This window comes from Hemiscyllium ocellatum, chromosome 8 (genome assembly GCF_020745735.1).
Source record: "Hemiscyllium ocellatum isolate sHemOce1 chromosome 8, sHemOce1.pat.X.cur, whole genome shotgun sequence".
Classification (NCBI taxonomy): Eukaryota; Metazoa; Chordata; class Chondrichthyes; order Orectolobiformes; family Hemiscylliidae; genus Hemiscyllium; species Hemiscyllium ocellatum.
Genome location: NC_083408.1, coordinates 31,468,726 through 31,481,502, shown reverse-complemented (window position 1 = coordinate 31,481,502; position 12,777 = coordinate 31,468,726). Strand labels below are relative to the sequence as shown.

At 47.0% G+C, this 12,777-nt stretch overlaps 1 protein-coding gene across 1 annotated transcript; it reads left to right on the top strand.

Annotated features, from left to right (window-relative positions):
• The first annotated feature begins 6,995 nt into the window (after positions 1-6,995).
• LOC132818101 (mRNA decay activator protein ZFP36L1-like) lies at positions 6,996-12,507 on the top strand. Its single transcript, XM_060828793.1, has 2 exons — positions 6,996-7,338; positions 9,295-12,507. The coding sequence occupies exons 1-2, from the start codon at positions 7,285-7,287 to the stop codon at positions 10,279-10,281; spliced, it is 1,041 nt and encodes a 346-aa protein (XP_060684776.1). The 5' UTR covers positions 6,996-7,284; the 3' UTR covers positions 10,282-12,507.
• The last annotated feature ends 270 nt before the right edge of the window (positions 12,508-12,777 follow it).

The following is a 12,777-nucleotide window of genomic DNA, read 5'->3' as shown; positions in this document are numbered from 1 at the left end:
CCCTCACTCGATGACCAAACTGGAGGAATGTCAGTAGATGATCTGACCATTTGTCCTGCTCACTGGGCACTCGCTGTCCAGCAGGCCTCACCAGTGAGTGATCACAGGTGAGGGGGGGAGGGGGGATTTGAGAACTGAGGCAATCTTCCCCCTCCCCCCCCCCCAATCAATGGCCGAGGGGCACTTGGAATAAATGCCTCAGAGCCATTGGGCTGAATCTATGTTAGCAGAGGAAAGGGTCCCCTCAGGCCTGTTCTGCCACTTAGTGTTCCTCACCCTACCCACCAACCTTCGCTCCAAACACCCTTGACATCCTTGTCCACTCGTCCCAGTATCGCCTCCTCAGGTTGACTCACCTACAGTCTCATGGGGAGAAAAGTGTGCCAAGTTTCCACTCGCCCTTCCATGTCTGATTCAGTTCTGAATGGCTAGGTTCTCATTTTAAGGTTGTCCACTGACCCCACCCCTCCCTCAGGTCAGTGAAATCCCCCCACACCCCATCACAGGAAACAGTCTTGCTCACCCTACGCCACCTGCAGTAGTTGATAGGAAGCGGTTAAATAGGTGATCAGTGGGCCCACCCATTACCTCATCATGAATACCACCCCCTTGCTCTTTGGCGCTGACCACCTTCTATTGTGAGGTGCTTGCAGGAGCCCTGGGCACCTGAGGGGGCGTTGGATTAATTCTGCAGCTCAAGTGGAACAAAAGACTCAGCGTTTGTACAGTAACCTGCGAGGTGTTGCGCAGGGCTGTGGAAACTCCTCGAGTTGCCCAAGAGCTGGGGAAACTTATCGTGTCATGGTAATGAGGGCAGGAAGTGAGTGGCAATGACTCCGAGACCAGCTCAAGGTAGGCCGAGGAGGCCAGGAGGTGGGTCAGTCTCTGATCGTCACCTCACAGGAAACAAACGCCCACTTGCCCTCAGTCTGCCTTGGTCTCTAGGGTTGCGACCGGACTTTCACTGCTGCCAATGTGCCTGCCCACAGGCAGAAATCACAAGCATCTATTTGCTTTGTTAGGCTACATTGTGGATGTTTAGTCAGGGCTGGTGTACTCAATCACCACCGACGTGCCTTCTGAACATGACCAAGAGCCAGGAGGCCTCCCTCCTGCCTTAGGCCACCTATTTGTATGAAGTGGGGAAATGGTGTTAGGGGCAGTGGGGTTAGACTGTCGTTGCTAGCTTCCTCCCACCTTCATGAGCATAGATCGAACATTTCATGTCTTCCCACTAGACAACGCTGAAGTCACAGGATCGATTAGGATAAAATACCAAGTGGCAACATCTCCCTTCAATTCCCCCTCAATCCTGGAACAATATTGCGCTTGCATCCCAAAACTTCCAGTTTAGCCTGGATTGTCAGGAATTAAGATTAATCTCCAGGTCTCCACTCCAAGCTATAAGGGTACTGATGTAGTGCGTGTGTGTGTGTGTGTGTGCACGTGGGGGTCTTTCCGATCAAAATCTAGATTAAAATGTCACAATATGCTTCAAACGACTGCAACCACCAAAATCTGACATGCAGCCATCTGGAGAGACTAAAACTTTGGTGCAAGATGCGGGTTTAAAGGCGTGTCGCAGGGGAGGAGGGAAAGTTTTGGAGAAATAATTCCACAGCTTTCAGGTCCTTGATAGCTTGAAGGCACAGCCACAACTGGTGAAGCAGAGAAACTTGTTAAGGTCCCAGGCCCAGACCCTCTGATACCAGACTGATAATTTTAAGGTGGTTGGAGGCAGGTTCTTTACACAGAGAGTAGTGGGTGTGTGGAATGCACTGCCAGCAGTAGTAGTAGAGTCAGATACATTAGGGATATTTAAGCGACTCTTGGATAGGCACATGGATGATAGTAAAATGAAGGATATGTAGGTTAGCTTGGTCTTAGAGTAGGATAAAAGGTTGGCACAACATTGAGGGCAGAAGGGCCTGTACTGTTCTATATTAGGTGATTTGCTTCTACCTGTCTGAGGTGAGTCAAGAGTGTCTGAGTGAAAAGCGAGTAATTGCGACTTTCTAGCAACGTTCCCTCTTTTTCATGCTTTTCCATTCTCACTGAAAAGCCCTGTTCCCCACATTTCGTCCCGACAGCCTGCAGTCTCAGACCACACTGTTATAACAAGCACCAGAATCCAGGGATCAGGAAACAGGAAACAAGACAGAGAGCAGCCCACTTGGTCACTGGGAACAGTGCCTGATGCAGACCTACGATGACCTTTGACCAATGTTGAGTTAGTTGTCATGTTCATTTTAACTGAGGATAGGATTGAGCTGTGTGTGTGTGTATGTGTGGTGGGGGGCAATTTGGGACAATATGTGAGCTAAGGTGTGTGGTGGGGTTAATGTATGTGGAAGTACACCTGGAAGGTGTGTGTATTTGTGTAAGGGGTGAATGTGTGTGTGTTTTTGGTTTAAATTAGATTCACTACAGTGTGGAACAGGGCCTTTGGCCCAACTAGTCCACACCGACCCTCTGAACACTAACACTACAGGCAATTTAGCATGGCCAATTCACCTACCCTGCACATCTTTGGACTGTGGGAGGAAACCCACACAGACACTGGGAGAATATGCAAACTCCACACAGACAGGCGCCCAAGGCTGGAATTGAACCTGGGACCCTGTTGCGTGTGTGCGTATGTGTAGAGGGGGAGGCAACCTGTTGAAATTTACACCCTACATTATTCGGGAAGCATACCATATCACAATGTTACTTCCTAATACCAATCCAGCGTTTCCCTGGTTGTGGAGTTTCACCAGGGCCCTCACTGTTCCCTGTCAACCCACCCACTCTTTCTGACCTGGTTCAGATTCCACGTACAGACTGACACCCTGACAACTGTGAGGGAAAGTGCAGAAATAAGGTGCTTTCCACCACCTCAGCCCTTCACAACCAGATCTGAAGTGCAGCCACTGCTGGAAGGCCAGCAGGAAAGCTGAGCACAGCAAGATTCCACACACAGCGATGTGACCATGACGTGCGCCAGATAAGTGAGTTAAAGGTGACAACCCAGGGTGGCTGCTTCTCAAGCATGGCCCAGAGCTGCTGGCCATGTGACACTTTAGTTCACCACTTGCCTGTGGGGCTGCTGTGTCTGTCCACGGACTGCTCCAGCCTCCCAGTGAAGCCTAATGGAAGCTGGAGGAGCCTCACTTTCCAGTTGCCTGCTCCCTTGTCTCCATTTCAGTTTTGACGACTTCAGTTCCTCCGTTTGCAGTCTCTTTTGTTGTTTTTTTTTCCGTGTGAGCCAGTTTAAATCTGGTTTTTCGAGTTCTTGCTTTTGGACAGAGACGTTCATTACTCAACCGTTCACACTCACGCTGGACAAATGTTTCGTTCCTTTAGCACAACCATTACCACTCCCTTTGCCTTTTGTTGTCATTTAATCTACAGTAGATGGTACGTGTATGGAATGAGCTGCCAGAGGAAGTGGTGGGGGCTGGTACAATTACAACATTTAAAAGGCATCTGGTTGGGTATATGAATAGGAAGGGTTTAGTGAGATACGGGCCAAGTGTTGGCAAATGGGTCTAGATTAGGTTAGGATATCTGGTCAGCATGGACGAGTTGGACCGAAGGGTCTGTTTCTGTGACTCTATGAGTCTCCCGCTTACTACTGTACCCCAGCTTTGCCCTTTCGGTTCCATCTCCCCCTGCTCCCACGCTCCCCCCCCCAAAGCCCATCGCATTTCTGACAGAGGGTCACTGGACTTGAAACACTAATTCTGTTTGTCACTCTCTCTCTCTCTCTACCGATACTGCCAAACCTGCTGAGTTTCTCCAGTGCCTTTTTTTGAATTATATTTTACTGTCACATGTAGTCAAGCACAGGAATACATGAGTACAGTGGGAAAGGGTACAAAGTCAGCATTGTCCGGCACCATCTCAGTGCTTTCTGTTTTTGTTTAAAGTTTCCAGCAGCTACAGCCTTTAGCTTCCAAGGAAGTGCTTGGCTGAGTTCTGAGCTCCCCTACCCTTCCAACACCACCAGCACAAGAGTACCTCTCACATTCACCAGAGGGGAGCGTTAATTCATCGATGAGGTTCCACACTGCAGGGTTCCCTTGGGATTGCAACCTCAAGCGTCAGTCTGTGTGAAGCCCTCGAATCTCTGGATTTGGATTATGAGTCTGCAAGTAGGCCATTCTGCCCCTCAAACCTGTGCCAACATTCAACGAGACCATGGGTAATTGGTAGCCTCACTCCACACACCTACCTTTGGCACACATGGAACTTGTCTGGAAGTAGGCCATTCGGCCCATCGGGTCCAAACCAACTTTTCAAAGAGCATCACACCCGGACCCACACCCCCACCCGCCCACCCATTAACCCTGCACTTCCCCATGGCCAACCCACCTAACCTTTGGACCGGAGCACCCAGAGGAAACCCACATTGACACGGGGAGAATATGCAAACTCCACACAGACTGGTCGCCCGAGGGTGTGATCGAACCCGGATCCCTGGCTGACCATTTGCCTAAATACCTTTGCTCAACAACATCTTAAGTCTTATTTTAACAACAATTTGTGACTCGAGAGGCTGAGGGAGGGTAGGGGTAGTGCTTAAGGCAGGTACTGAAACTGAAAATTAATTTGAAGCAGGAGATTAGATTAGATTAGATTACTTACAGTGTGGAAACAGGCCCTTGGGCCCAGCAAGTCCACACCAACCCACCGAAGCGCAACCCCCTACATTTACCCCTTCACCTAACACTATGGGCAATTTAGCATGGCCAATTCACCTAAGCCTGCACATCTTTTGGAAAGGAGGGGAAGGGGGGGGGGGGGGGGGGGGGTGGGGGGGGTGTAGAGGAGATGAAGAAAGAAGCCTTTTCCCCTACCCTCCCTCCAAACAAAAAACTAAAAGCACTGTGGAGGAAGTGGGACATGTGTTTACAATGCGCCAGTGTAGGAAGTGGTGGTACTGGCCATAGCCAGAGACTCCCACCCCTCCCCGCCAGCCCAGGAGAGAGAAAAGCAGAGTGATCCAGCCTCCACCCTCCCATTCGGCACATGGAGAGAGAGAGAGAGGCACCAGCACTGGAAGCTCTCTCATCCCCTCAGATGACTCTAGAAAAAAACTCTGACTGGGGGTTGGAGCTCCTTCAAAACATAGCCCAGTGGCCGCAAAGGTAAATAACTTGTGAAGAGACGAGGCGAAAGCTTTCAAAAGGGGCGAGCCCCCGTCCTGACCTCTGCGGCTACTGGGAATTTTATTTTGCGGGAGAAGGTGGAGGGAGCAAAACTGGGTAGAATTCCAAAAATAGAAAAGGCACATTAAAAGAGAAAGAGAGAGAGCAAAGCGACAATACTCCAGCTGTAATTTCGCGGGCGGATAGATAGTGCTATCTGCTGATTCAGCCACCACGTGTGAATGGGATTGAGGAAAGGTTTGGTGATTGAGATTTGAATGGGTTCAGTTCCTCTGCACCCCCCTCCCAGCTCACACACACACTGTTTATGATGTTGAAGGCTGCGTTTAAAATAGCCACAGCGCTGAACCACACCACATCTCTATTTTCCCCTTCGTTCCAGCTTCTTTATTACTTAATCCTGCCGAACTTTTTTTTCTCTCTCTCTTTTTAAAAAGTCGAGAGTCGCTGCAAATTTGTTGAGCGTTTAAAAATTAAAATTAAAAGCGCATGACGGTGGGGAGCTCGCCCATGCACCAGCGTCAGGCGGATCCCCTCGGAATGAGGAGTTAAGAGGCAAAGGAATCGCTTTTAGTGATATGAATTAGCGTGCTGTTCTGGTTAGGTTTTTAAAACAACAGTGCTCTGCTGTTTTTTTTGGGGGGGGTGGAGAAAACTATTGAACACAAATCCCTCTTCTGAAAGAAAGTCTTTGCGGAGGGAGAGGGGGGGTATAAGAGTGAAACTTTCTTTGAAAGGGAAGAATAAACTTTTTTTTAAGGAAAAGATTAACTTTTTAATATAAAAAACTAGGGGGGGGGGGAATAAAAGAGAAAAGTTTTCCAAAGGGGAAGGAGTAAGGTGGAAACGTCTTTTGAAAAAAACAGGATAAGAGAAACGTACTTTCTAGAAATGATAGAAACTTTTTTTTAAAGGGGGGGGTAATAAATGAGAGAAAGATGCTAATTTTTTTTGAAAAGCAAAACTGAAGCCGCTCATTTGGCCGCCTTGAACCTTGTCAATTTTTAAAAAAATATTTTTTCAGCACCCCCCCTCTCGTTTCATTCTTAAATTTTCCCTTCTTCCACCCCCCCAAAGAAAGCAAGTTAAAAAAAGTTCCTTTAGCGCCAAGTTCCTTTTGTGCTCTCTCCCGCCAAAACCCGTTGTAACAGACTTGAAATTGCAACCATCTGTTACAGACGATAAGCCGCGCACAATGCAAATCACTCGGAAACAGCCAAAACACCGCCAGTCGAAATGGTTCTTTTTAAAAAAAGCATACTATTAAACTATGTTTTTTTTATTTGAAAAGTGTTAAAACTGCCCCAATCTTAGTGGCCACTTTAAAAACCCACTTTGAAACAGCCTTTCAGTAAACCCACTGAACCTTGTGTAACCCATTGTATCAAGGGCTCCACACTTTTCCCTCCCAAATATTTCACCCAGAAAGGGTTTGTTTTAAGAAAAAGCATTCATATTCTCTCTCTCTCCCCCCCCCCCCCCCTTTTTTTTTGCTCCAACATTTCGCAATGGCTTCTACCTGCTCCAAATCCCGCCCAAAAACCAAAAAAAGAATATAGACCCAACACTCTGAAAGCAACCAATTAGTTAACTTCATTGAGATGGTATGGTGTGGTGCAAAGTTTTAAAGTTCATTTAAAAAGCAACAAAAAAAAATGACAAACTTGCACAGAGGGAACCACTTGGGGAGGGGGGGGGGAAGAAAGTAGAAAAAGTTTTTAACTTGGTAAAGTTTTAACTTGTTTTTTTTTGGTGGGAAGGCGTTAATTCCCCCCCTCCTTTTCTCTCTCTCTCTCTCTCTGTGCTGGGTGCAGTTGCTGTCAGTCAGAGAGATTTTTTTCCAAAACCAAAAAAAGAGCCCACAAGCTCGGCTGATTTAAATACCAGGGATCCGCCTACGGGGGGAAGGGAAATTATTTATGGGTGATGTCGGACTGCGAGTTGTTGAAAGTCTGCGGGGCGAGTGGGAGGCTCGCAGCTTAGAGAAGAGAGAGAGAGAGAGAGAGAGAGAAGAAAGTAGAACATAATAGCAGACGGTGGAGTTGGGGATCCGATCCGATCCGTCTCGCCCCGCCCCGTCCCCCACAGCCGCGTACCGACCCCCAGCTCTCGCTCAAGCGGACACTTCGAGATGTCTACAAAGTTGACCTCATGTTTCTACGACATTGGAGAAGTTTTATGCAAGGTAAAAAAGGAAAGGAAGAGAATCACGCACTAACTTTTTTTTTTCTTGTTTTGGGTTTTTGAGCTGCTGCTGTGTGTGTGTGTGTGTGAGAGAGAGAGAGAGAGGAGGAGGAATGGGTATTAATTATTCCAGCAAGCACGTTGCAACTTTCTCCGATCACTCGACCCAGCGACGGCGTTTCCCTCCCGCTCTGTATTTAGTCTGAAATTCCTCTTGCGCCGACGTTTTGTTCAGCCGAAACTTGTGTGCAAAAGACGAACCCCCCCCCCCCCCCCCAAACCCATGCCTCGAGATGAGTTTTAATGTTGCACCTAACAACTACAAAGTCTTGGATATCCAACTGTGGGTCTTGTATATCTAAACACACAAAAAAACAACCCTCTGCAGCATTCAGATTCTGGTGTGTGTGTGTTTTTAAAACACACTGACTTCTCTAGCTGTTCGAGTTTGGGTGTATATTTTGCTCTGTCCTGTTTGAGGCGGTTGGGTGAAACATTTCCTGTTTATCTTCTACATTTTAACCCATTGCTGCTCCACAGTTTTATTCACTTAATTTTAAAAGACCAAAATTTTTGTTTAAAACAATATTTCTTGTGGTGGAGGGGGGTGGGTGGAAATGGTCGTGGGGTGAGATTGCTTGATTCCAGATCAGGAATGTTGTCTTGGATTTTATTTTGGGGAGGGGGGGGGGTTCTGATTTGGAACGCGCCAAGACTCTGATTTGCAAGTTTGGGAGTCCCCACCCACTTTTTTTTAAAATTTGGTTTACTCCTGCTGCCCCAGAATGGCCCAAAAGTAGCATCTGGTGCTGGACCCTCGGACAGAGACAGAGACAGCTCCCACTGCTCTCGATTTGTGTGCACGTTTCTTCCCTTCCCCTTCTCTCCCCCCCCCCCCCCCCCCCCAAAAAAAAATAAAAACAGAAGGCTCTCCCCTCCTCAGAAGGAGATTGGGACCAAGAGTGCAGGGGAACCACATGCAAAAAGAGAGAGTCGTGAGGGAGGGGGGACAGAGAGAGAGGCTTATTGGGAAGGGGCTGTTGGGGACTGAAGTCTCGCCTGAGCATTCTCTTCCAACTTTCGTCTTGGTTTTCCGGTGCCTTTCACTCAAACATGTTGGAAGTGGGGCATTATTTGGATGTGGTGTGTATTAAGTGGGAGGCTTTTCTTTTGGAATGGTGTGGGGAGGGGAGCGGTGGTTCTGTGTGACAGTAGTGGACAAGGGGACGGTTTGTTCATGGAGTCCAGGAGTTGGGGGCTATGGGGGGAACTGGGTGGGTGCAGCAGTGTGTAAATGGCCTCTGCCAGGGACTTGCCTTTTGTCATTCGAGTTGTCCCGAGGAACGCGGGATGGTCTGATTGGTGCTGACTTCTGCCCAGTGAGCCACAGACCCTGTCTCTTTTTGCCTGTTCAATGTAAACAAGATTTTTGTCACGTTTCTCTCGCCATGACGTCAAACTGATTCCTGCACCCTAAAGTGCGCTCTCTCTCTCTCTCTCTCTCACCCATAATACCTATAAGTTAAGACAGACCTGGCTCATTTCCCTCAGAAGAGAGAAGACCAAATGACAATCTAATTAAATCTTTTAAAGTGTTGGGACAGAATGGTGATAGACTATGCTTTTGGGCCGGGGGTTGGTATTGTTGATGGAGGAATCCCCTACCTAGGGCCGCAAATGCAATGGTCGTGAACAGAGCAAGTAGGGAATTGGGAAAGAACGTTTTTGTCCTGAGTTGTTGAAACTTGCTGCCCTGTGGAATAGCTGAGTTGAAGAGTGAAGCTTTAAGGGGATGCAGACTGTGGGTGTCTTACACGGGTGAAGGTGGGGTTGGGGGGGGGGGGAAGAGTAATGCTGGTTTGGGGAGTTTGGGGTTGCATATAAAACTTGTGGGGTGAGCTGTCTTGTTTTGCTCTCTCGTGTCTAAAGTGATAGTTTGCTTTCTGTCCTCACCCAGAACAAGATGATTAGCTACAACAACAACAACATCAACGTGGGCAGCTCGAGTGTGCCCCTGCTGGACAGGAAGGCCGTTGGGACCCCAACGCTGGTGGATTACCAGAGGAGACATTCCGTCGCCCTTGTCAACGCTAACTCCAAGTTCAACCAGAACCAGCTGCTGAATGGCTTCAAGCTGGAGCAGAGTGGGACAGCTGCCGCTGGGCCTAACAAGGAGAACAAATTCCGGGACCGCTCCTTCTCGGAGACGGGCCTGCAGAAAGCCCAGAACCAGGTCAACTCTAGCCGCTACAAGACTGAGCTGTGCCGCCCCTTCGAGGAGAACGGCTCGTGCAAGTACGGCGACAAGTGCCAGTTTGCTCATGGCATCCATGAGCTGAGGAGCTTGGCCCGGCACCCCAAGTACAAGACTGAACTCTGCCGGACCTTCCACACCATTGGATTTTGCCCCTACGGCCCTCGCTGCCACTTCATCCACAACGCGGAGGAGAGGCGCGTGTCCCCCATTCACGATCAGCAGCATCTCCCCCTCTCCTCCTCCAACAAGATCGACAGGCCTCGCCTGCAGCACAGCTACAGTTTCTCTGGCATCTCCAGTTCCTCCAGTGGGCTGCTGGACAGCCCAACCTCCATCACCCCTCCGCCCATGTTCAGCTCCGAGGACCTCAGCTCCTCGCCCACGCTGCCAGACTGCGCCAGCAACCCCTTCACCTACTCGAGCCAGGAACTACCCAACCTCTTCGCGCCCAGCATTGGCATCCCGGTTCCCATGACCACCGCTAACAACGGCGCCCACTCGCCTTCCTTCCTGCTCCGTTCTTTGGCTGAGTCGCCCCATCTCTACGAGCCTCCCCCGAGTCCTCCAGATTCGATGTCCGACAGCTACCTGAGCAGCTCTGGGAGTGTGAGCGGGTCAGAATCTCCGACCCCTGACCTCAGCAAGCGTCTCCCCATCTTCAGCAGACTCTCCATTTCGGATGATTAACTTGACCTTTGTCCAATGCTGGAAGAAGCAGGGAGCTATCAAAAAACAAGTGCCCCTAAATCTGAGTTAGCATTTAAGACAAACTTTTGTGATTTCCTTTTTGAAAAAAAAAGTCCAGGTAGCCAACTTTTGACACACATCCAAGGGTTAGAATTGACTTGTCAAACCCAAACTCACCAACTACGTGCAGTGTCAACTGATGACCTTCAATGTGTTTATCTTCAAGTTTTCAATTTGATAGCAAGGGGGACAGCAATCACTGCATATCTATCTCTCATTTTTAATAATTTGTTCAGTTTGTTTTTGTTTTGGAGAAATCAGAATGGTCAAAATTTTTAAAATACTTTTTTTTCCTCTCTCTCTCTCTCTCTCTTCCTTGTCCTGCATCTTAGCCCAACAATTTTGCATTTGGAGGGAAGGGTCATCCTGGGAAATCTGTAGTTGATTGGGGATTGGCCTGGGTGAGTCAAGGCACTTTGTGACAAGATCTGAAGTGAATTTGTTGTCAAAACACCGACCTATCTGCCTGGTCTTAAGTTCTTGAGTGTGGTTTTGAGAATCTTTTTGAAGAGAGTATTTTTTTAAAAAAGAGAGAACTGAATGGTGTAATTTGTCAAATCAGACCTTTAATGTAGCAAAACAAATCTATATTTGATGTCCATTTAGCTATAATTTACCTTCTCCCTCTTTTATTCCCCCTCTACCCCACCCCAACCCTTTGCAATGGCAGCATTGAGTGTGTCTTATTTTCTTGTGCAAGCTGGTGGGGTTGTGAATACAAGTTGATTTAAGACTTTGTTGCCTCACGCAGATGGGGCCAGGCACCAGGAGACATCTAGCATCTCTCTGCGCCACCTCCCTGTACTCCAACCCAAGCTAGCTTCCTTCCTTCCTTCGTTCCTTCCTTCCTTGCCCACCTCTCTGGATCCCTTGTCCCAACCCTGTGCAATTTCTCTTTTTAGGTATTGATAGTTCTGAGGGACTGGAGTTAATTTGGGGGTGATTGTGAATAGGTGAGACAACGCACAGACCTTGGGATTAGGAAATGAAACTGTGTGGGGATTAACTGACCTGGGCAGGCAATTACTGCCAAATTTTATTTCTGTCAAATGAATGTGGTGCTGTTAGAGTTCTGGCTGCCTTGTTGTTTTATTTTAATCTGTTTCAGTTGTCCAAATTGACCATTGTAACTTTTTTTTTAAGTTTTTGATTGGTTTGGGTGGGGGTGGTTTAAAGAGTGGAGTTGGAATGGAACTGGTGAAAGTTTCTTCAGCAAATTTTTTTTTTAAAAAAATTATAGTTTTTGTCAGTCAGTGAGTGAGTGAGAGAGAAATAGTTTAACCAGCTAGCCTTGAACTTTGCCAAGTTAGTTGATTTTATTCCTTTGTTTTTCCCACCCCCCCCATTTTAAAAACAAAATCAGCAGAATGTTAAAACGATTTAAAAATATCGCTTGTCACTGCACACACATACACACACAAAAAAAATTGCTTATTTAACTTATCAAAAACATATTTATTGCCAAACATATGCATTTTTGTTTGTATTTATCACAATGACGAACCATAGAAATATATTTTTCTTTTATGTTTAAATTATGATCTTATTAATCTGAAGATAGAGGTATTCCTTCTTCTTCTTTTCGTTTCCACAGTTTAATATATTATACTACAATGACGAGGGTTTTTGTAACGTTACTCTTCAGTTATTTTATTTAATAAAAAAAGTAATTTAAAAACACAAAAACATTTTGAATTTATTTATTTTGTAGTTCCGCCCCCTCCCTCCCTCCCCCCCGCCACCTTTTAAAAAGTAAAACAAATCAATCTTCTCATGTATTTTTATGGCAGCTGTGCACTCACTGCCTTTTGACTCTTGTCGCTAACAGCGGCCTAATTTTTCTTCAGGCCTTTTTGACTTCCATGATACAAGAGACTGTTACGAAGGTGTGGGCTCAGTACTGTGACACAAAAGTGCCTGCCTGAACACATTCCAAGCATTGATGTATGCTTTCTGTGTAACTAATAATACTTTCTTTCTAAACTATCGGCCCTGGTCTCTTCCTCAGAGAGACAACCAGGAGTTGGCACACAGGGAAGTTGAATGTATTTTTCCTTCACTGTTCACTACATGGTTTATTTTCTATGTCTGTTTTATACAGAATGCTTTTTGTAATGACTGGTTCAAATGTAAATCAATAAAACCCCAATGGTTTTGTTTTCCAAAGTGTGGTAACTCTGGATTTGAATTGAATTGAATCAAATGATTTGTTGTTGCATATATTGTACAGCGAAAAGCTTTTCTGATGTCGGCACCATTTTGAATAATTTTAAGGGGGAAACCGAGTTTAGAGGGAGTTCATCAGTCCTGAGCTTATCCCTCCTCAGAGCTGCTGTTGTTTGGCACTGAGCTAATTTTAGATGGGAGTGGGAAAGTAAAACAAGGGTGTGTTGCTGTTGTGATGCTGAGGAATGTGGAGTGAAACATGTGCTCATC

Bases quoted from the DNA above. Each gene is read 5' to 3' on its own strand.
- LOC132818101 (XM_060828793.1), top strand. From the start codon at position 7,285: ATGTCTACAAAGTTGACCTCATGTTTCTACGACATTGGAGAAGTTTTA. The intron at 7,339-9,294 runs GTAAAAAAGGAA...GTCCTCACCCAG, and splicing joins TTGGAGAAGTTTTATGCAAG to AACAAGATGATTAGCTACAA.